The sequence below is a fragment of the Halichondria panicea genome, chromosome 14 (assembly GCF_963675165.1).
Source record: "Halichondria panicea chromosome 14, odHalPani1.1, whole genome shotgun sequence".
NCBI lineage: Eukaryota > Metazoa > Porifera > Demospongiae > Suberitida > Halichondriidae > Halichondria > Halichondria panicea.
The window spans coordinates 3,365,879-3,386,549 of record NC_087390.1 but is presented as its reverse complement, the minus strand read 5'-3'; the positions used below and the strand labels follow the sequence as shown (position 1 = coordinate 3,386,549).

The window sequence follows — 20,671 nt, the reverse complement described above, 5'->3', positions numbered from 1 at the left end:
GCTTAATTTTCACTGATTTCGTGGATTAATTAGCAATCCTACACGAAATATGATATAACGTGCAAAGTAAAGGCGTGGCTTCTGGTAAGCAGACATTTCCATGCACGAACATTGTGCAACGAAATGCTTTTAGAGGCCATCCCGGCCCACGAAATATAAGTGCCTCGAAAATTTTGCGCTATACGGTAGATATGTCATTAGTATAAATCCCTTAATTCCTAAAGTTATAACCAGTTTTAGCATTTGAAACAAACACATATGTGTAACTTAATCTTGAATTGACCATCATTAAATTATCCAACACGTACTAACATAATCATGCATGATAAATTATACCTGTGATAACTAGGTATGCCAGTTCATAATTTTGCCCATTTTGTTTTCTGCTTTACAATGTTACATTGACTGTATTAATTGATTGTTAATATCTTATAGTGAACACATTGCTTACGAAAATCTTACTTATACATGTACAGGTAAAACATAAACATAATAAGTATAAATTAAGTTTGGGATTGGATTCTCTTTTGCCTCGGCAGGCCGTATATAGTTCTGTAGCGGCAAGGCTTCTCTCTCGATCTTATAAGAAGGCGAGCTCGCGCTGCAGTTCAGCTGACAGTTTGACCCGAGTTTAGAAGTGAATCGAGAGTCGTCGTTTGAGCTGCTTAGATCGTTTCTTGATAGATGTAAGAATGCTTTTCTTTTTCTTGCCAGAAGACTCAACAACAAACTTGAATAGATTTTCGACTCCATCTTCAGAGATGGGCTCAGCTGCTGAGCACTCAAGGAAGGCCATAGCACCAGTACTGCTCACAATTCTCAGCAGCTCCTCTTCAGTTTGCATGCAACAGTTTCTTCCACAGCAGCAATTATTTTCGCACATAATAGCACGTTTGCAGCCAGCAATGAAGACTGGAACTTGTGGGCAATACTCTCGCAATTCAGGGATCCATTTCTTTTCTACACTAGTGAGTGTCTCCTCATCAGTGAGATCAAAGCAAACAATCACAGCATCACACTCTTTGTAAGCCAGCTTTCGTAGCTGTGTGTTCTCATGGCAGCCAGATGTGTCCATAATGGTGATTTGGCAACGTCCTTTGTTAGTGGGGAGCTCAGCTTGGAAGTTCTCGAAGCTTGTAGGCTGGTAGAAATCATTGAAGATGTTTTCAGACATTTTCATTGCCAATGCGGTCTTGCCACATCCAGCATCTCCAATCAGTACAATTCGTCGGTCCATTTCAATACTGTTTGTATGAGTTTTTTATTCTTTACTATTCAAAGCTTGCTGAAGTTTTTTTTGTTCAGCTTGGCGACTGCAGGCTTTTTATAACCGGACACCAGACATGTGGGAGAATTTGTTGACCACAAACATTGATTTTCTTGGAATAATGGTAGGGAAAGTCCAGAGCATGTGTGCGTCAACGTGATCATGAATATAATTATTGGTAATTGGCATCTTCGGAATGTAGGGTAGCATCTGTGTAAACACACCAAGAAAGGGGTGGATTGAGTTCGAGTCGAGGGCACTCCTTTTAGCTGGATTTGCACGTGAGAGCTGGAGACTGTGTGCAATAGTACTGTAAAAGATTGCCTCGACTGTGATGTCAGCTACCTGGAAAGCTAAAAAGGGGCCCACTGCCCCAGGGGCTCAGTCCTGTACTGTCAGATTGTTGGATGGTTCAGACATTTTGCTGGATATCACAGTAAGTTCAGGCCTTATACTGCATGAACTAGTTCACACACAGGCACAGAACTGTTATAAAGTGATTATGCGCAGATCTAGACATACGTGCCACGCCATAAAACGATGCAGAAATGCTGTTCGTTGGTTGCACTCACATACTACTAGTTGTTTACTACAGTCACTAGCCTGAGGATTTTGGTGTACACAACACATCTTTAAAGAAACCATAGCTGAAGGAAGCTGTGGGGACTCTGAGATATGAGCTTACGTGCGACCTGTGTAGTACAAAACTAGCTCTCTCGGCACCTTTGAATTTTGTACACTCCATTAAGCACTGAAGTAGCGTTGTTTGTATTACTGAGGACATGTGCGATATTATGGAAACCATTCCAATTAGTGCTTGCGTGGACTATTCTTGTACGTATGGCTATGCTGACGTGCACTTCTACCTCTACTTGTCCTCACAAAAATTACAGGACGAAGTATTTGACTTGTAGCGGTACAACAACAACTTATTCCAATCAAGAGTTCCTCCGATCAATTATTGTAAGATCTGTAATAATTTTTGACGCTACATTGTACTCGTTCACCAGGACCAATTGTGGTTTTGAAACATAGTATGCAATTTTCCCCTAGTGATGGTATAACAGCTGCCATAGAAACTGAACCATCGTCTTCAATATGTTACCATGTAAGCACACTCGGAATTTGTGGGTAGTCACTCGATATTTACATATTCTGGTAGCTGATTAGGTGTCAACATTGGTGATCACAGATGGGGTGGCAATAGCTAGAATATCTGTGCGTTAAAATGTCTAGTGTAAATAGCTGACTGTGAACTACGTAAGTGGTAAATGCTGTACCAGTCAGTGACCCAAAAATGCGATTTCTTCCTTATCCCCACAAAACACTGGAACTCACCTGGGAATAGAATAAAAGGCATGCCTGACGTTCGCATACCAAAACCTAGCTATGTTGGAGACAATGACTAAAATCTGCATTCTCTATTCATTGTGCTCCTAAACTCCCGCATGCTTTAATTTCATTTCTAAGGACTAACTATAACTGAGTCTTTAGATCATAAAAGTGTGAGCTTGGCTGGCCTCAGCACAGTCTCCCACACACATGTAACGCTGCCATGCCTACTTGTTAAGCCCCATTTAAATTATTATATTATAATAGCTGTACATGGTGTTGTTTGTTGTAGTTTGTTGGGCCCATTTAAACAGCACACCAGCCAGTACTTGTTTACACCAGCCAGTACTTGTTTACACAAACTGCAGTGCTAACTCTATTTCAGTGTTTTGTGATGCTTCTCCGTTCTACCAACTACGCACTGCTTGTATTAAATGTTTATATCTCACACAGTGTACTAACATAGTACTTTAGCCTGGCTAGCTATACTACGTAATACGACTTTACGTGCATCTAGTGTCACATTAAACATTAAACATGATATGAACTCGTTAATTTTTGAGACTGTTGCCAGCTGTTTAGTTAGTGCATTCATTAGTGTGAATACATACACCCACCCACGCACACCCACCCACACACACACACACACGCACAGAAAAAGGCTGATGGACAAGCACTCTTTGAGCAGATCATACGAAGGCTGGAAATCACTCAGAAAGAATATTTCGGTTTAGAATTTGAAGATGACCACAAAATTCCGGTAAGAAATATTTTAATTTGTCCACCCCACCTGCCAATTAGTTGGGATATCCTACTGGCGCATCTTCTAATTCGTTCGCTACTTGAGCAATTTGATTTTAGATTTCATTCCGCACCATGCATGTACCCATAATCAAGGCTTAGGGTTTTCAGCATAATTTTGATCTGGGCGATTAATTGTTGGGTCCATATACAAGTGCACAGTCTGTTTGTGGATTGACACAAATAAACTTAGCTTCAACTGACTGACAGAATGAATACATATGTAGCTGTGTAGTGCTACGAATTGTTTTACAACAAATGGCATGGCAGCTTAGTAATAATATTAATTGTCTCTCAGCCTTCTTCGTATTACATACGTACACACAGTCCGAATTTGGGAACAGTAAATAATGCTAGGAATCGCAAACATGCGAGTAATACAAGAACGCTATGAATTACCAGTACATACGCGCATGTACAATATGTGACTGTTCTCCGTGAGTATATTTACATATAATTATGTATAGCGTCACACGCACTGCAAATACGTGGCCATTAAAAGTGTGTATAATTCGTTATAATTTTTTAATTGCCTCATCATAAGGGTCAATGTACAAGTAAAACCATTTACTTGTGATAGCATCAACCTACGCATGGGGACAAGTACGTATATCATAACCACTTTTCAACGAGTAAATAATTAGAGCCGTCTTCAAGGCACAAGGTGATGTTGATGCATGTGTGTGACCTTCTTCAAGAGCATGTTTTTACAAACAATACTAATCAACATGACCTGTTTTTCACCCCTCCAGCAATGGCTGGACCTTACCAAGCCATTAAAGAAGCAGATCAAACGTGAGTTGTTGGGTCTGGCTGTTGTAAATGCGTAACAGTTGCACTTTTATAATTATACACAAATCATCCCTAGACATATGTACTGTGAGAATAGTGTAGTTTTGTATGGCATTCGTAGGACTCTTTAAGGTGGTCTGCTTGTACTTTTATTGTGTTTCCATAACAGCCATTGCACCAATTAGACATATTGCCCTGCCAACTGCCACCAGTAACTGCATTCAATTATTGTGGGTCCAATTACGTAGTATCCAGAGTTATGAACTTATGAGTAACTCAATTAAGTGTATCCTTGTTCCTTAACTCCTTGTTGCAGGCACTCCATATAGGGTAACTTTCAAGGTGAGGTACTACCCTCTGGATCCCATGGTCTCTAGGCCCAGCAGCAGGTATGTACATCAATGTAGCTATATCTGATATGTGTAAAAGAGTGAATTACATAAGTGCTACACCCTCGACCATAATAATGTACGTATGTACGTAATAATAGGGCCTGGCTTCTATCTTCCACGTAGTCACTTAATTAGCACTACGATCATTCAAGTTCACTTTATACTTTATACCAAACTGCAAGTGATTTAACACAAGCGCATCTACAGTTAGCACCTGACTAGCAAGCCAGTGACAAGAAATACCTGCATGTTGATTTAAACTGTAGCACTTAACTAACACCCTGTTACAACTAAGAGTGTAAATGTATCAAATCCTACTTCACTAATCAAAGTTTGTTAGCCAAACTACGTGCAAGCTCTTCTGTTGACTTAACTGGCATAACATACATGTAACTATAACAACGTGCCCTGCGAGTAGCGCTTCTTTGTCTAAACAACCCATCTTCTCTTTCCATCCAGGACTCACTTTTACCAGCAGGTGAGGAGGGACATTATTGATGGAGTATTGAGGTGCCCGAACCAACTTGCCCCTAGTCTACTCTCATACGTTCTACAAGGTGAGCGACACAATGTTTAATCACAAGGACTATTCTCGACACTAATTTGTGTAAGATAAGCAATTTCTAAAAGGTGATTGGTATTGTATTTGCTTACAACTTATAGGTTACATCATTTAGGTACAAACACTGTTGTTCTTGTGATGTATGGTGACCTGATTGAGTTTCCCATGTTGTAATTTTTTAGAATGGCAACTAGCTTGTACTGGAAGCGTACACGAGCATTGTTTAGTTTAACTGTACATGGTGTTATAGCCAGCCACACACACACAGTCGGTCACACTTCATTATCTATGCCAGCTGGTCACAACTTTCATTCTGACGTTTGTTGGGAATGCATTTATTTAGAGGATGTTTACACAATTAATTGGCTGAGTGTAATGTGTGGGACTTGTACTCACATACGTACGTTTGTAGGCCCTTAGCTAGAGGGGACATTTCTGGTGACTAATACAGTATTACCATCAAATTTGCTTCATTGGGAGACTATAATTATATATAAGTCAATATCTTACATCACATGCGTATTGTATACCTCCAAAAATGTTGTCTGGGTATTAATTCCCTCCCCTGCACCTTATACAGATGTGTACGTGTAATATATAGCTATGGTCTATTGCATTGCTTATTCCTTTATATAGTAGCTATATTTATGCTTTGGATTGCAAGCTAGCGTCTTGTATTGTGTATACTCCAATTATAATTCTGGATGGAGATTGACTCGATTAGCTATAATACAAATTTGAGGTCCTAATTTAGTAATGTATACATTCAGGCACTTTAATATATAGGTGCGTATTGTTTCATTTGTAAAAGGTATGTCGGATCAGTTACTTAGAGGAGATGTAGCTGCGTTGGTGCACTGCTACCTATTAACTAAGTGATGTGAAGTGTTTGTCTAGCTAGTGCAAACGTTGGCGTTCAGAAATATCTAGCTGTGTACAAGGCCGTACGTAGTGCATTTTGTTTGTGTAACAGCTATTTACATGTACACATGTCTGCATCGTAGCGAAGACATAATGTGTGTGCATGCATGGCTATATAGAATTTGGACTGGTCTAGTGCTTTGGGAACAGCACTGAAAACCGTCCAGGCGTGTACTTACAATTAAGCACCTAGCTGTAACTCGATCAATTGTGATTTGTGAATGTGAATTATTTGTAGGTCATGCATGCATGCAGCTGAAGTTGCCTAGCTGCGCGTGTGGGATGTACCTTTGTCTCATGCACGACTTTGTACCTTTGAAATTATGCCACCTGCTGAGGTTGTAAATAATTATGTAGTCACTGCATTTCGACACCTAATTGTCAAAAATCAACCAGGAAGTAAGTACTAATGTTCGGCCATGTACGTGCCTGCACACATTATGATGCGCTGTGACCGTGTTACACCCTAGGATATGGAAGTTAGTGTCTGCCAGAACACCCACTGCATTCATTTAGCATCACATCCTCCCTAGCTTTTACTAGGAATCAAAGGCAGTCATTTTTCGATAATTATGTTTCTTTTCTTGGAAAGCAAGTGATGGCATGAAACAAACGGGGGAATATTTTGTGGGTATAATAATGCAGTGTTCAACAATTATACCGTATATCTTCTAATTTATCGGACAGCAAAAAATAATTACTTTGGAAACTGTCCGGGTATAATTGGAACAGATTTTTATAGAGTATGCGAAGTGTTCGGAATAATTAGAACAAGCAAGCAGCTGCGTGCGAGCTAGCTAAGTTTAACAGAACAGTGTGCGACTGAATAGTTGCACTAGCTATCTAAAACTAGCTACTCAAAGCTATCTAACTGCAGCACTCTAAGTCTTACTTGACGTCTATGAATGTAACTCAAGTTTTCAAGGGTATCGTCCGGATATTTATAATATTAAAGCACTGGAGTGTCCGTTGTATTAGAACAACAAAATTGCCCAAAAGAGTGTCCGGGGTAATTAGAAGTGTCCGATAAATTAGAAGATATACGCGGTAGTTGCAAACACTAAAATCCCCCTGTGAAAGACAGCAGCTTATAATAGGGAATCAGCCATCCCTCTCTACTTCGTGTGTGCTAATCCTTTTTGGGACGTTGTTTACTGAATGAGGAGAGACGCCAGCAAATCTATAATATCTGACAGTGTATACACTAGAGTATGTACGGCACTAGCTAGTGAATCAGAGTGCCAGTCGGTAAAGGTATAATATACGACTCGTAATACTGCACTATTAAATTGAGGCAATGGGTACAGATGCAAACAGAGCACTCTTTACTCTTTACATGCATCCTTCAAAGAGATAAACCCTTTATGAGGTAACACTATGGAAGTGAACTATAGGCTTTAATATCCTGTTGTCGTGGTTACAGGATAATTATGATGTGCACCCACCAAAGTTGACTTCCACTGATGTCTTTTATTCTTGCTCTTAGCCCAAGCTGGAAGCTTAGTTGTGTTGTGGTTGGATGAACGTGACATAAGGTGTTCCAAAGTGCATTAGCAGGTAATAGAATTGTAACAGCTAGCATTACATAATTTACGTAACAGTCATGCATGTAGCCTTACTGGCTGACGTGTTATAAACACATGCATAGTCGACTATGCTTTGTTGTTACCCCAAGATAATTTATAATCATACATCTCTGCAACAGCTGCTTTGGGTGCTTAGGACATCGGTATTCATATGTATCTTAATAAGTTAGCCTTCCAAATGGAGCCACAAAAATGTCAAGGTCAATCTATGCCCACTAAATCGGAACGTATAAGGCCAAGTCGCAGGTGAATTCTCTTAAACCTAGCCTACCCATCTCAACCTGCTGCGTCAGTGTAATTTTTTAGGCAGCATATAAGTTTATTCATAAGGGTCCATTTAACATTTTTACTGCATTCCATTCAGAAATTCTCTGAGTTCTCCATAGCAACTGTCTAGCTATGGCAACAGTGCTCTTGTATACAAGTATGGTAACTCATGCAGTGACATAGTTATAGTCATGCATAGAGATATGTTGCAGAAATGTATGTACAAAGGCATTAAATTAAGAACCAATGCATATAATTATAATAATTATACCAAACCGGCTCCACTCATAGCTAACTAGTATCTTAGGCGCACTGTATAGTTATGTACTGGCGTGCTTTCAATTTTGTGTGCATTGTGATCACTTGCCAGCACTTTTAATTACGCCAGTACAGATTTGTAAGTGCTGTTTGGTAGTAACCCTGCATGGTCCAGTGTCCTGTTTACATGCTTATGATCTCATTTATTTGTCTCGTGCAAATACAACGTGCTCCTAAACTCAGCATAATTATTATGGCCTAATGTTTACACGCTACTCTTATGATCTCAGTACAGTGGCTCTTGTGTTTTCCTTGTTTCCTTGTATGGCATGTCTTCAGCTACCAACCGTGCATGGTTTGGGGCATAGAGAGTTCTGTAAACAGGTGCTTTTGTTGCTGTGAGCTTTTGAATGTGTGCATACAAATCACATTTCATGCATTTGGTATTCTAATGATCATTGGTTATAGTTGAGAGAGTGGTATCTAGGCAACAGCCCCTGTTGGGAATTACACTGACTCTTTGATGTTCCTTGCCTAATTATGGAAGTTCATTTTTGTGTTATATACTGCTGGATTACACAACAGGTGCCAGTGTATATCCATGGGAACCCAGTAAACATGATAATGACTAATTTGGTAACATGACCGTGCTGATATCTATCAGTTAACATGTGATTATAAGCATCAGGTCTCCTAAATCCATTCATCTACGAAGTAACATTCTCTTTTGGTGTACACGAGTTGTGATTAAGTATTGCAGCTGTTTTATTGTATTAATAGGACAACCTGAATCCCCCTTTACAGCCATACTAGTTGAGTGGATAGACAGACATCTGTCCCAATTATGAGTCACAACCTATGAACACAGATACCATCTAAACGGTCATTTTTCTTGTAGTTAACTTTATTCAAACAGGTGGTTTCAGCACTTAGCATGAATAGGGTTTGTAAAGTACGTCAAACTATCTGTCCTGAAGCCTGCGAGTGCCTACATACAATAGCTGCATTATGCTAGCTTGTGTGGATTCTGGCTATTGCTATTGGAATAGGCCACTAATTCAATTCAGGGTTAATGAATAAGCTGTTGCAGTAATTGCATGAATTGTCCTTTTGTTCAAAAGTTCACTTACTTCATAAAATGTATATAACTCTTGCATTCCATTTGAGTTAATATAACAATTGATGTCAACCAAAATTATAGCACACAATGATTACACAGATGTCATTGCAATGTCATGTATTATAGAATTTTATATACTGTACTCAATAGTAAGAGCTGATCTGCTGAGAATAGCATACTGCAGTCGTAGAGACTTTTAGTACATATATACATACATGACTGCTTAATTGTAGGCGATCATATATTTAAGAGAGAGGTTTTACTGTAGTAATATTATTTTCGCATACGTGTACACTATTATAACTTTAGTCATGTGAACAGATGAACCCTGCACCTTGTTGTTATACCAAGCCTTGAAATTTTACACTGCATTGCATAATTATATACTCTAGCTATATACAGTAGACAATAACATTGTGTAAAAAGCAGGATCATTTAACTGATCACGCCTGAAACAGATGCATTGGTAACCTTATAGTAGTTGATGTATACCCAAACATATAGGAAGCAACACAGCCAGTAGTGGGCGAGTGAGCATTTGTGTATGCATTTTTATGGCAAGTTTTTGGGTGCATTCTCAGATCATCCTATTTCATCTAGATAGGGTAACAAAACAAAAGCGTCTAATCCAATTTCTACATATGTGGCGCACATAGATTATAAAAAATTATACCTACGCAAACAATACAGATTGATGTACGTGTATAAAAAGCAGATCATTTAACTCACGCCTGAAACAGATACATTGGTAACCTTATAGTAGTTGATGTATACCCAAACATAGGAAGGAACACAGCCAGTAGTGTGTATGCATTTTATGGGCTAGTTTTTGTGTGCATTCTCAGATCATCCTATTTCATCTAGATAGGGTAACAAAACAAAAGCAGCGTCGTCTAATCCAATTTCACCTGAATCTACATAATTATGTGGCGCATATAAATTATATACCTACGCAAACAATGCGTGTAGCTATTTTCCTTATTAGCTTAAATTTGGAGTGGGTGTATAGAGGTACGTACGTATGTGCTGTTTTAGATACCAATTCAAACATAGAAGCTATCCCCAAGACAATGCAAGGGTAAAGTGTCTGCATTGTACCGGCCTAGACCATGTATGTACAGTGTACAGTCATGCATGTGTGTTGCTAGCTGTTGTGTATTATGACATACAACTATTAATGTGCCACACCCACTCGCACGCACAGCGGACCTGGGAGACTATGAGAGCATGGACGCTGACATTGAGTACATGTGTGACGAGAAACTGGTCTCTAATGAGGTGAAAGCATGTTACATTTCAGCCCATTGCATATAATTATAACTTAGTCTACGGTACGGCTGTACACGTGCACAGTGAGTAGTGAATGTTGTTGTGAGCTACGTAGGCTGAATTCAATGGATATAATTATGATCATTGTATTGAATTTGGGGAGTCACAATCTTGTTTTATACATCATAATAGGACATCACGCTGCAAGAGGAGATTTCACATTCTCACAAGTTGCTCAGGTGAGCGAGCATCTTACAATGTACAGGTGCTCTAATCCGCTGTATTGTTGTATTGTCCATTAATTCTGTGTGAATAGACCGCCCCACACCACCTCCCCACCTCTGAGCATTGTCCTTAATAATTAACCCATTAAACACAATAGCAATTAGCAGGATGCATGTACGTAACGTAATTTTGTGTCTGTGTGGCCATTTATTTTCACTCCTTCTATTGATGACACTAAATACTGCTCTCACACTCAATTACTGTAGTGCGCTATTGACAGCAATCCTTTTACGTATTTGCATCAATTACATAATAGTTAGACACTGTTTTGGAGGTGTCTATGGCCATAGACACTGACAAAACAGTGTCTAACTCATTTAGATACTAGTGCGCATGCACAAACCGCTTGACTACAATACAATTACTTGACAACGGAATACTAGGTATACTAAGTAAATTTGCAGGTATACTAAGTCCCATAGTATACCTGCTCTGAGGCACTTTTCCCATGTACTTCCCATGTACTTCCCATGTAGATCTTATCAACTAGTGTCTAACACTATGTTATATGCACAGCTAATGACACTCTGTAATTGCTTTACTGTGCTACAATCAATACACATATACGTGCTGAATTGAATTGCAAAAGATATCCCATCATAGATATGTTACAAGTATACTGTTTGTGTAATATTATGCTGTTCACTTTGAGTACGTTTATATATGACTACATAAGTACAACCCCTTCCTTTTGGTCAATTAATCGTTCGTACCACCTTCAGAGGTACGAATCCGCAGCAGTCTGTGAGTGGGTTTCTCCGCAAGGCTCGTGATATGGACAACTATGGTACAGCCTTCCACGATGTTAAGTACAAGGATGGACATTGTAGGGTAGGGATTTCCCCTAATGGACTGTCCCTTTACCAGCGCAGTCGGCGGCTAGAGTATTACGATTGGATGAAAATGGTCGAGGTCTCCTTCAAAGGCAAGAAACTAACGGTCATCGTCAAAGATGAAAAGGTAATTACATGTCCCTATGCTGAAATTGGTGCATGCTTTAGGCAAAGTGTTACAGACTAAGACAGAATTAATTACTGTGGATTTGTCTCGACACAGGACCTTGAGAAATTGCTTGTTTTGGAGAAGGACTCAAGCAAGGCTACCAAGGAACTGTGGAACATCTGTGTGGTGAATGCAGGATTCTACAGGTCAGAAAATCATTTAACCACGTACATGCACTTAACCTACCCACTCTATATCAATTTTACGAGCCAAGTTAGCAGACATTTTGACAATTTGTGATGAAAGATTCTGATGCCATGCTAAATTATAGGTTTTTTTTTGCGATCTTAGTTTTGCAAAGCCATTAGCACTCGCAAAGTTCGCAAGATACGGTATGCATGTATACTTATTGGGTGCATACTGTTTTTCATTGTTGGTTAATCTGACATGAATTGTATAATGCAGTACTCTGTATAGGTGTTTATGCAACAGTGAGGAACGTTAAAATTTGATCTCTCTGTTGGCATGTGACCTTTAATTGCATGTGTTTCATTCTACAGCACTCCTAACCACAGAGGCAAAGAAGAGCCTGAAGGTGTGTTTTATGGACAAGTGATTAATACACTTACACCTTCAGCCCATTAGCCATACTGTCCAACTTCAAACATTAAGCGCAAGACACATGTACAGATGATAGAACTCTCATATATCAGATAGCTGCTAATTACAAACAGTGCATAACTTTGAGGTTCAATCGTTAGTCAGATATCCCACTAATTGCTAACACTTTGTAAGTATGCAATAACGTCACGGTACCAAGGAAGCTTTGAGCATCTATAGGAGATGACGTGTTGCTTAACTACCGTTTTGGAGCTAGCCTATAGTCTCTATTTTTGCAGTAGCGCACCGTTATTACTCGAGATTTGGGACACTATAACATAGATACCTCATGCCCATGTTCTAACTATAACGTAGCGCACCGACTGTTGCTTATAGAGCTCCTTTTTATGGACTATCTTCCGGTCATGTGCAAGGCATGTAGGCTTAATCAAAAATAGATTCGTAAAAGACCTCTGAATGTCTAACAGATCTCTATGAACCTCTTTCAGTGACCAATAAGATTGCACCATTTGTGACAGACAAGCATAACACGTGTCGCGATTGTTTTATAACTGTCATAGTAATTTAGTATTAAAATAATGGATACTAAGGCTTGCATAACAAATGGCTCATACCCTTTACCTGTTGACCCCTCCCCACTTTAGCTTCTGATCTACGCAGCCCTGTGGCAATACCTCCCAACGTGGACATGTTTGGATATCCCATAGATTCCCTTGACGAATCACACGGGGCCAAATTGAAGAAATCTCGAAGCCTACCCCGAAAGTTACCCAGTGACGATCCAGTTCTGATAGCTGCTATGTCTCATCGAGGCTTGGCAAAACAACCAGACCATTCCGAAGATACAGACAGTCCAGATCTGCGAAAGGAGCCTCAAACTGTTGACAACATGCAGCTTTTCCTGCCTGACATGCCCCACATTTTGAATCAAGATGATGCAACCTCAGTCCCCCATAGGCTGGCTACTAGCCATGAGCATACACGAGGAATTCCCAATCACTATGAAGATAAATCTCCACATGCCCTGCAACAAGACAGTTTGGGTAGTAGGTCACATGAACCACAACAAGACGAGAATTCTAGGAGAGAGGGGTTAAAGTCCGGGTCTAGTTCTCGTCTCTCAAAGTCGAGTCGTAGTAGCAACTTTTCTCAGGATGATGATATGGATGGCTCACTTTTGGACTTGGCAGACGAACTGGGGGATGAGAAGGAGGAGCTTGTGAGTATGGCGCCCGAGGGGAGGGAGACAGACAGAGGGATCGTGGAGGAACCGTACCCCACGAGCAGTGTAAGTTACTTGCTTGTTATAATACGTAAGGTGACACCTCATGCATGTATTTAAATTGTACACATACGAAAAATTGCACGACTAAATGATTAGTGCTATAGTATATTAAAGGCGCATAAACATTAAAATACGTACAGTAATGTCTGATGAGTGGTACATGTACTACAGCTCCAGAAATCACCTGCTGTGCTGAACTCACAAACCTTACCGAGATCGTTCCACTCTCCCGAGCACACTCCCCCAATAATGGATCACCATCACCACCGCTCCCCATACAAGGATGACCACACACACTCACCCAAGCATAAGCCCGGGGTTTCCCTGTACAAGGCGGAAGAGGCCCCTAGGCACGGTCCTACCGAGCAACATAAGATTGGGTCATCTCAAACGACTGGCCGAGAGCACAAAAAGAAGAAGGATGGGAAAAAACTTGTGAGACAGTGGGTGCAGGAGCAACGGCTCAGGTAGATAATAATGTTATATGTATCTGCTCATAAAAATAGGTTGTAGTTCTTACAACTAAAAATTGTGACTGTTATTTGTTTTGTTAGCTTGTGTTAGGAAAAGGATCACCATGCTGAGCCTCGATTGTATTTTGCGTTTGTACGCACATGTAACACTCTAGTTTTTTCTGCAGGTCATTCCAACCATCACATAGCTCACAGGACAGCACCAGTAGCAGCAGTATAGGAGGCAACCTCGAACACTTTCAACCCTCCCCCGAACTACGAGTTTTGCACGCTACACCACCCTCTCCACTCACTTCACAAGGCCCTTCACAACCATCACAGTTGATGCAAGGTCCACCTAAACCACCACGAAATTACTACCCAGAAAGTTCGGAACTATATGATCACATCTCATCACACTCAAAGACACTACCCTCACCAAAGAAAGACAGGAGAGCTCCCAATACCTCTCCGAATAGAAACAATGCTTTTCAAAAACCCGAGAGTCCATTACTGCAGTACAAGTCAAGCGAGGCAATTTACCCCACTCAAAGTAGAGAATCTAATATTGTAACCTCCAATTACAAGCAATCTGATATTACCACTGATCCTATCCGTGAAGTTGATGACCTTTTAAATGAACTTACCGCTAACAACGAACACTTTGTTCATCCAAGACACACTTCAGGTTCCAAACTGGAGCACCCATCTCATGGCGATGAACCTAACTCTGAGTTGGAGCGATTCCGTAGAGCAAGCGATAGTAAAGTTGAACAAGCAAGGCATAATCGCCGAGCATCTGAAAGAAAACTTCTCAACTCCCAGAAAGCTGTCAACCAATTGTTGTCCGAGAACCGAGAAAGTGACATTGGTGTGTTTAGTCATGACATCGAGCCTCGAAGAAAACACGTTCAAATTGCTGAGCATGAATCTCAAGTCATTAATGACAATTCCCCTTCACTTGTTGATAACTGGTTTGATAAGAATGTTGAGTCTCCAGAGCCGCAATTACAGGAGGGCACAGAGGAGAACTTGTCGGGGTGGACTGACACACCTCGAGTGACCTCACCCACCGACTTCAAAACTGTAAGTGATGTTTATTTATTTCATCTTAATAACTTGAGTTTCAGGCTAGAGCATTAAGTTCTGTCAAACAGTGTGTTTACGTACGACGTACGTGTATATTTAATTTTGTGGTTTATGTGGTTTTAAAAATAAAAATTATTGATTAGAGCATCTAATCCCCAGCAAAGAAACCTCATTGTGTAGTAAATCTGACCAGGAGACTGATATAGTCCGTAATTGTAATGAAACTCCGTACTGTACCAACCTCCCCCCCCATCCCCCAGATAATGGATGAAGTAAGGGAGAGTGAAATGGTACCCCGACCCCCGGCCCACCTTGTAGCACTCTCACAGGATATGGAGGCAGAGGTACATTTGAGGCATACATAGAAGTTTTTGTTGTACTGTATGATGGACTAGAATGACAGTACGACAGTAAAAATGGCAGTACGACAGTAAAATAGTGGATTTAACAGTATTATTGTTTAAGTCTGCACGAGTGTAAAGGAAATGACCTGTGCCATATATTTGTAATTGCCTCATGTTAATCATAGAATACTGGGCATGATGCAATTCCTCTCCTGCAGTGGTCTGATCTGAGGAGTCCTTCTCCCTCTGGCTTCACCTCCCCGCGTCTACTCCCCCCATCTAGTGTCTCCTCCTACAGCTCTCCATTTCATGCCAGTGTGGAACATTTACAGAAGATTGATCTCAATGTGACGGATAAAACTGAGATGAACAATTTCCGGCCGTCTAGTGCTACGGCAACACTGCCTCCGGTGATAGCAAGTTTCCTCTCCAGGGTGCGACAGTCGTCTACAGAACCAGCTGACAGTTCGGACGGAGCTATTTCACCTCCTCTGGATGAAACAAGTGAAAGAAAAGCCAGTGTAAATCAGGCATCAACTTTGAAACAACAAAGCAACTCTACTGAAGGTAGACAAAATTCTCGACCCTTGTCTCCACTAGTAGCCGTACCCCCTACTTACGATTCACCCAGGCTTGTTCGCATGCAAATGTCACCCACCATCAAAGTCAGTCCGCATACGTTTAATGAAGAGGAATCCTCAAAGAATAACACTCTGAAGAGCACTGATATCACACACAGGCAATGGATAGATGATGATAATCACCTAGAAACGAAAAAGTCGATTAAAACTCCATCGTTTGTCAGTTCTGCTAACGCGCACCCTTCAACCAATGGAACTGCCAGTACAAACTATTACAGTTCCGATGCTTCAGTTACCATAACTACCAGTAGCTCCGATGCAGTTGTGTACGACACACCAAAAGCAGCTCACAAGCAGTACCAAACAAGCCTTGTGTACCCTGAGGTCGTTACTCGAGAGCCAAATAAACGATCTTCATTTATAGAAAATGATAAATCGACAGGCCTTTTGAAATACGCGCAAAGAAATGCGGATCCACTTCAAGAACAGAAACAGTTTGCACACACTTGGAACACAAACTATTTTGATGAACCAGAGACAAAGCAAGTTGGCTACTCCAGTTCACAGCAGCGACGTTCAACGGAACCTACCGTATTCCTGGGCTCCACTCCCACTGCGTACCGCCCCCCTCCCAGTCCGAGCACTCCGTTAACCCCTATGTCACAGCACACCCACAGTGATCTGGCCCCAAATACATTTACCTATCCAACTAGAGTTAACCTGCCTCCTTCACAGAATCACGAGGTCATAAAATCAACACGGTTTCAACAACCACCTCCATTTACCAGCTCTGGTACTACACAGGGGCAAAATACACGGCCTGAAACTGGGCAACTGAAGAGCTATAACCAAGCGAATCCACGGTCTCGAAACTACAGGCCTCCATCGCAGGGGGGACATGTAGGAGGTGATGTTCGTAGGACACAGACGTTTAGTACCGGTCGAGATTCAGGATGGTCCAATCGCTATCCACATGAAGAGCAACGTCCGACAATATCACCAATAAGTGACGACTCGCTGCCAAACTCTCCCACTTATTTCATCACTAATAATCCTAATGATGACAGGGACACACCCTCTCCTGCTACACAGGTACGTGTGTAATGATAATAAAACGTGTATATCAAACAGTAATTATGCATAGCGTCAAGAGTGCTCTAGCCTCGAATCCAGGCCGATTAAAATACGGCCTAGCATGTGTAATTAATCATAGGCGTGGTCCATACACGCCCACGTACTATCTACTATGTACATGTATATGAAGCTTTATAGCCTAGCTAGCTAGCTGTGGCCCTCTATGGTGTTGTTGAGAAGGCTTGCACACTAGTCTGAAGCCAGAAGAAGCTCTCATTTGTACAGAAACCAAGTTCAAAACATCTAGCCAGCAAGTCTTCTCGACAACGCAATAGAGAGCATAAGCCACAACTTCACAGGAGACAAGTATTTGTTAAAATTAATACGGAAAGAAACTAGTAAACAAACTAGTTTACGGTATAAGGTTTACTAAAGTATAACGAGTCACCCAGATTCTGGGTGACTCAATTCGCCCATGTGCACTATCACCCATGCAATAGAGACCAGGCCGTATTTTAATCGGTCTGGTCTCGAGGTTAGGAGTGCTCCTGATACAGTGTTTATGGTGCTGTGACTAAATCTAGTGCCGTATATCTTCTAATTTATCGGACACTTCTAATTACCCCGGACACTCCTTCGGGCAATTTTCGTTGTTCTAATACAACGGACACTCCAGTACTTTAATATTACTAAAATTAATATCCAGACAATACCTTGAAAAGTTGAGTTATCATTCATAGACGGCAAGTAAGACTTACAGTACTGCAGTTAGATAGCTTTGATTAGCTAGTTTTAGATAGCTAGTGCAACTCTTCAGTCGTACCCTGTTCTATTAAACTTAGCTAGCTCGCATGCAGCTGCTTGCTTGTTCTAATTATTCCGGACACTTCGCATGCTCTATAAAAATCTGTTCCAATTATACCCGGACAATTTCCAAAATAATTATTTTTTGCTGTCCGATAAATTAGAAGATAATTATACGGTATACGTATCTATTTCCTAATGCTTTAGCTGCTTTTAGAAATGGACTATGAACCTGTTCCCCTTAATCTGCCAGAGTCTATTCTACATTTCATTGACGATTACTTTATTTTAATACCACTGTGCTCCTCATGCAAGTCTTGTATGCATGGTTAAAATTCCCCCTTACTGCCATGAAATTTGAGACACCTACTGTAAGTCTACTACAACCAGTCTGTGTTACGTAATTTGCAGGCTGTCACCTTATTGTTTGTTATTGTTACATAGTTTCAACCTGCTATATACCATGCAGGACTATATACATGTTTGTTTCGTGTACATCACTGAATAGTGTTTAAGTTAATGTTTCCCATGCATGCATGAACAGTATCTCTTGAGTTTAACCTCAGTTAGACACACTCACACCTGGGCTATTATTCTATCAGATGTACCACTGTTACTGTTTTTCTATTCTGTTTATCTGTAGGCCCAAAACGCATCATTTCAAGAACATCTCAAGGAACTGGAGGTGAAAGGGAGTCGTAAATTGCGAGTGCTTGATTGGATGAAACAGTCATCAACTAATTCACAAACAAAACGCAGTCAAGAAAAGGCACCGCCTATGAAAAAAGACACAAACATGACTGTTCCTACAAAGCCGTACCAGAAACAAGCTCCTGTGTATGCTTCCATTGATGACCTTGATGAAAATGCTCACACACAAGAACCAAGATCTAGTTCTAGGCCTGGATCAGGCAGACCGACAGGAGTACAGAGAAGTGGTTCCATACCTGTGTCCGGAAATAGACAGCCCGATTCAACGAGACAGAGAGAGATTGAAACACAGCGAGAGTTTGAGCGTCAACGAATTAAACTCAGTTCCCATTCTGCTACTGGATACGATATGGAACAAAGACACAGAGGAAGTGTGCCTTCTCGGCCGTACTCAAGACAGGCAGCTGATCAAAGGCGTGTTGAGATGGAGCGACGAGCAACTGTTGCTGATACAAGGCCGGCCTCCCAAGTACAGAGAAGAGCAAACACTTTTTCTTACCCCAATTCTCAATTTCAACCTCCAGTGGCTCAAGGAGGAGGCGGTGATCCACGAAGTACAAACCGAGCCACTCCCACTTCAAGCACAGGTCCCACGAACAATCCAGGTTACCCAACAACTAAGTATTCAGGCAAAGACTATTATGTTATTGATGTTTAGCATTGTTGCAGAATTTTCCCACTACTTGTACAGTACATGTACGTGTTATACTTGCTTTTCTACATTTGTTATATAAGGAGCATCAAAGCTAATAAGATTTTGAGCATGCATGCATGCAGTCATTTTACGATAATTGTTGCGATGCTATGGCAATTATATGTACGTATTATTGTCGGTGGAGTTGAGTTTGACTATCCAAGTATAATTATTATATTCACAAAATACACACAAACATAATTATTGTTCATTAGTGACATTACACAAATGAGGTAAAACAAATGAAAGCAAGCAACAACTATTCAAGATCAATTTATATACCGTCACTCAGGTATATATATTTGTTTTGTATTATGAGCACAATAATACTGATATCAGTAATATAAAATAAGACTGTTTTGTTGGTCATTATTAGAGTGAATAAAAAGCTGAATAAAAATTTGAATAAAATATTGTGCACAGTAACTTATCAAATTACAAATAAAAATAAAATATGCCACACAGACAGGAAGTAAAAGCATGATTGCAAAACATAACATAATAAGTATTGTAATAAGTTTACATAGTTCAATCCGAACCTGATTGTTTGATAGCAGAGATAGATATACAAAACTATTTTTGAAGTAAATAATGAAGTAAATAATGTAGCCAAACAAAAGGGGTAGCATGTTAATAAGTATGTATATGGCGTAAAAAATTGTGGGATAGGTAATTAATATAGAGACAGCAAAACAGGCAATCATAAGCGGAATAGTCAAATTAAAAATACAAGAAATACCACCAATTTTAGAGATTAAATCTTCACTACTGCGGGTGATGGGTTTAGCAAGCATACTATAGATTATATGGATTAATAGTGTCTCGACTGTGGGAACTGCCATACTGATAATTACAAGAAACATACCATGTTCCTCGACAATCGAAGCTGTGTTGTTACACATGTCTGACATTGTGTTGTTGATGAAGGAAGTAGGTAGGTGAGTACATTGCCATTCCTCAACATAATATGAAATACTGATGCAGGTGTTGTACCCAAACCCAGACAACAATTGACCCCACACATAAAAGTTGACTGTCCACGGAAAGTAGAACACAATTGCAGATAGTATTAATAGCAGCAAAACCGGACCAAAACTATCAAATTTCCCCTTATACACTATTAGCACCAAACATATTATAAACAGTAAAACAGTTTTTGTGGGAGTTAGAAAAGTCTGTATCCATTCTAATTTAGTTAATAACTTACAAGTATAGCTGGAAG

The 20,671-nt window shown here is 40.3% G+C and overlaps 2 protein-coding genes across 2 annotated transcripts; one reads left to right on the top strand and one right to left on the bottom strand.

The window, feature by feature from the left end:
• Nucleotides 1–406: 406 nt before the first annotated feature.
• Nucleotides 407–1,312, bottom strand: LOC135348031 (ras-like GTP-binding protein rhoA). Its single transcript, XM_064546181.1, has one exon. The coding sequence runs from the start codon at nucleotides 1,235–1,237 to the stop codon at nucleotides 632–634; it is 606 nt and encodes a 201-aa protein (XP_064402251.1). The 5' UTR covers nucleotides 1,238–1,312; the 3' UTR covers nucleotides 407–631.
• Nucleotides 1,313–1,486: 174 nt separating this feature from the next.
• On the top strand, nucleotides 1,487–19,475 carry LOC135348028 (uncharacterized). Its single transcript, XM_064546177.1, has 16 exons — nucleotides 1,487–1,703; nucleotides 3,255–3,359; nucleotides 4,153–4,195; nucleotides 4,509–4,581; nucleotides 5,044–5,141; nucleotides 10,503–10,576; nucleotides 10,760–10,806; nucleotides 11,575–11,812; nucleotides 11,909–12,000; nucleotides 12,355–12,389; nucleotides 13,060–13,703; nucleotides 13,872–14,167; nucleotides 14,341–15,238; nucleotides 15,502–15,585; nucleotides 15,804–17,258; nucleotides 18,688–19,475. Exons 1-16 carry the CDS (start codon nucleotides 1,602–1,604, stop codon nucleotides 19,411–19,413), a joined length of 5,010 nt encoding a protein of 1,669 aa, XP_064402247.1. The 5' UTR covers nucleotides 1,487–1,601; the 3' UTR covers nucleotides 19,414–19,475.
• Nucleotides 19,476–20,671: the final 1,196 nt, after the last annotated feature.

Coding starts and splice junctions, on each gene's coding strand:
- LOC135348031 (XM_064546181.1), bottom strand. CDS start 1,237: ATGGACCGACGAATTGTACTGATTGGAGATGCTGGATGTGGCAAGACC.
- LOC135348028 (XM_064546177.1), top strand. CDS start 1,602: ATGTCAGCTACCTGGAAAGCTAAAAAGGGGCCCACTGCCCCAGGGGCT. Junction 10,807..11,574: donor CATTCTCACAAGTTGCTCAG/GTGAGCGAGCAT, acceptor TACCACCTTCAG/AGGTACGAATCCGCAGCAGT. Junction 13,704..13,871: donor AACCGTACCCCACGAGCAGT/GTAAGTTACTTG, acceptor CATGTACTACAG/CTCCAGAAATCACCTGCTGT.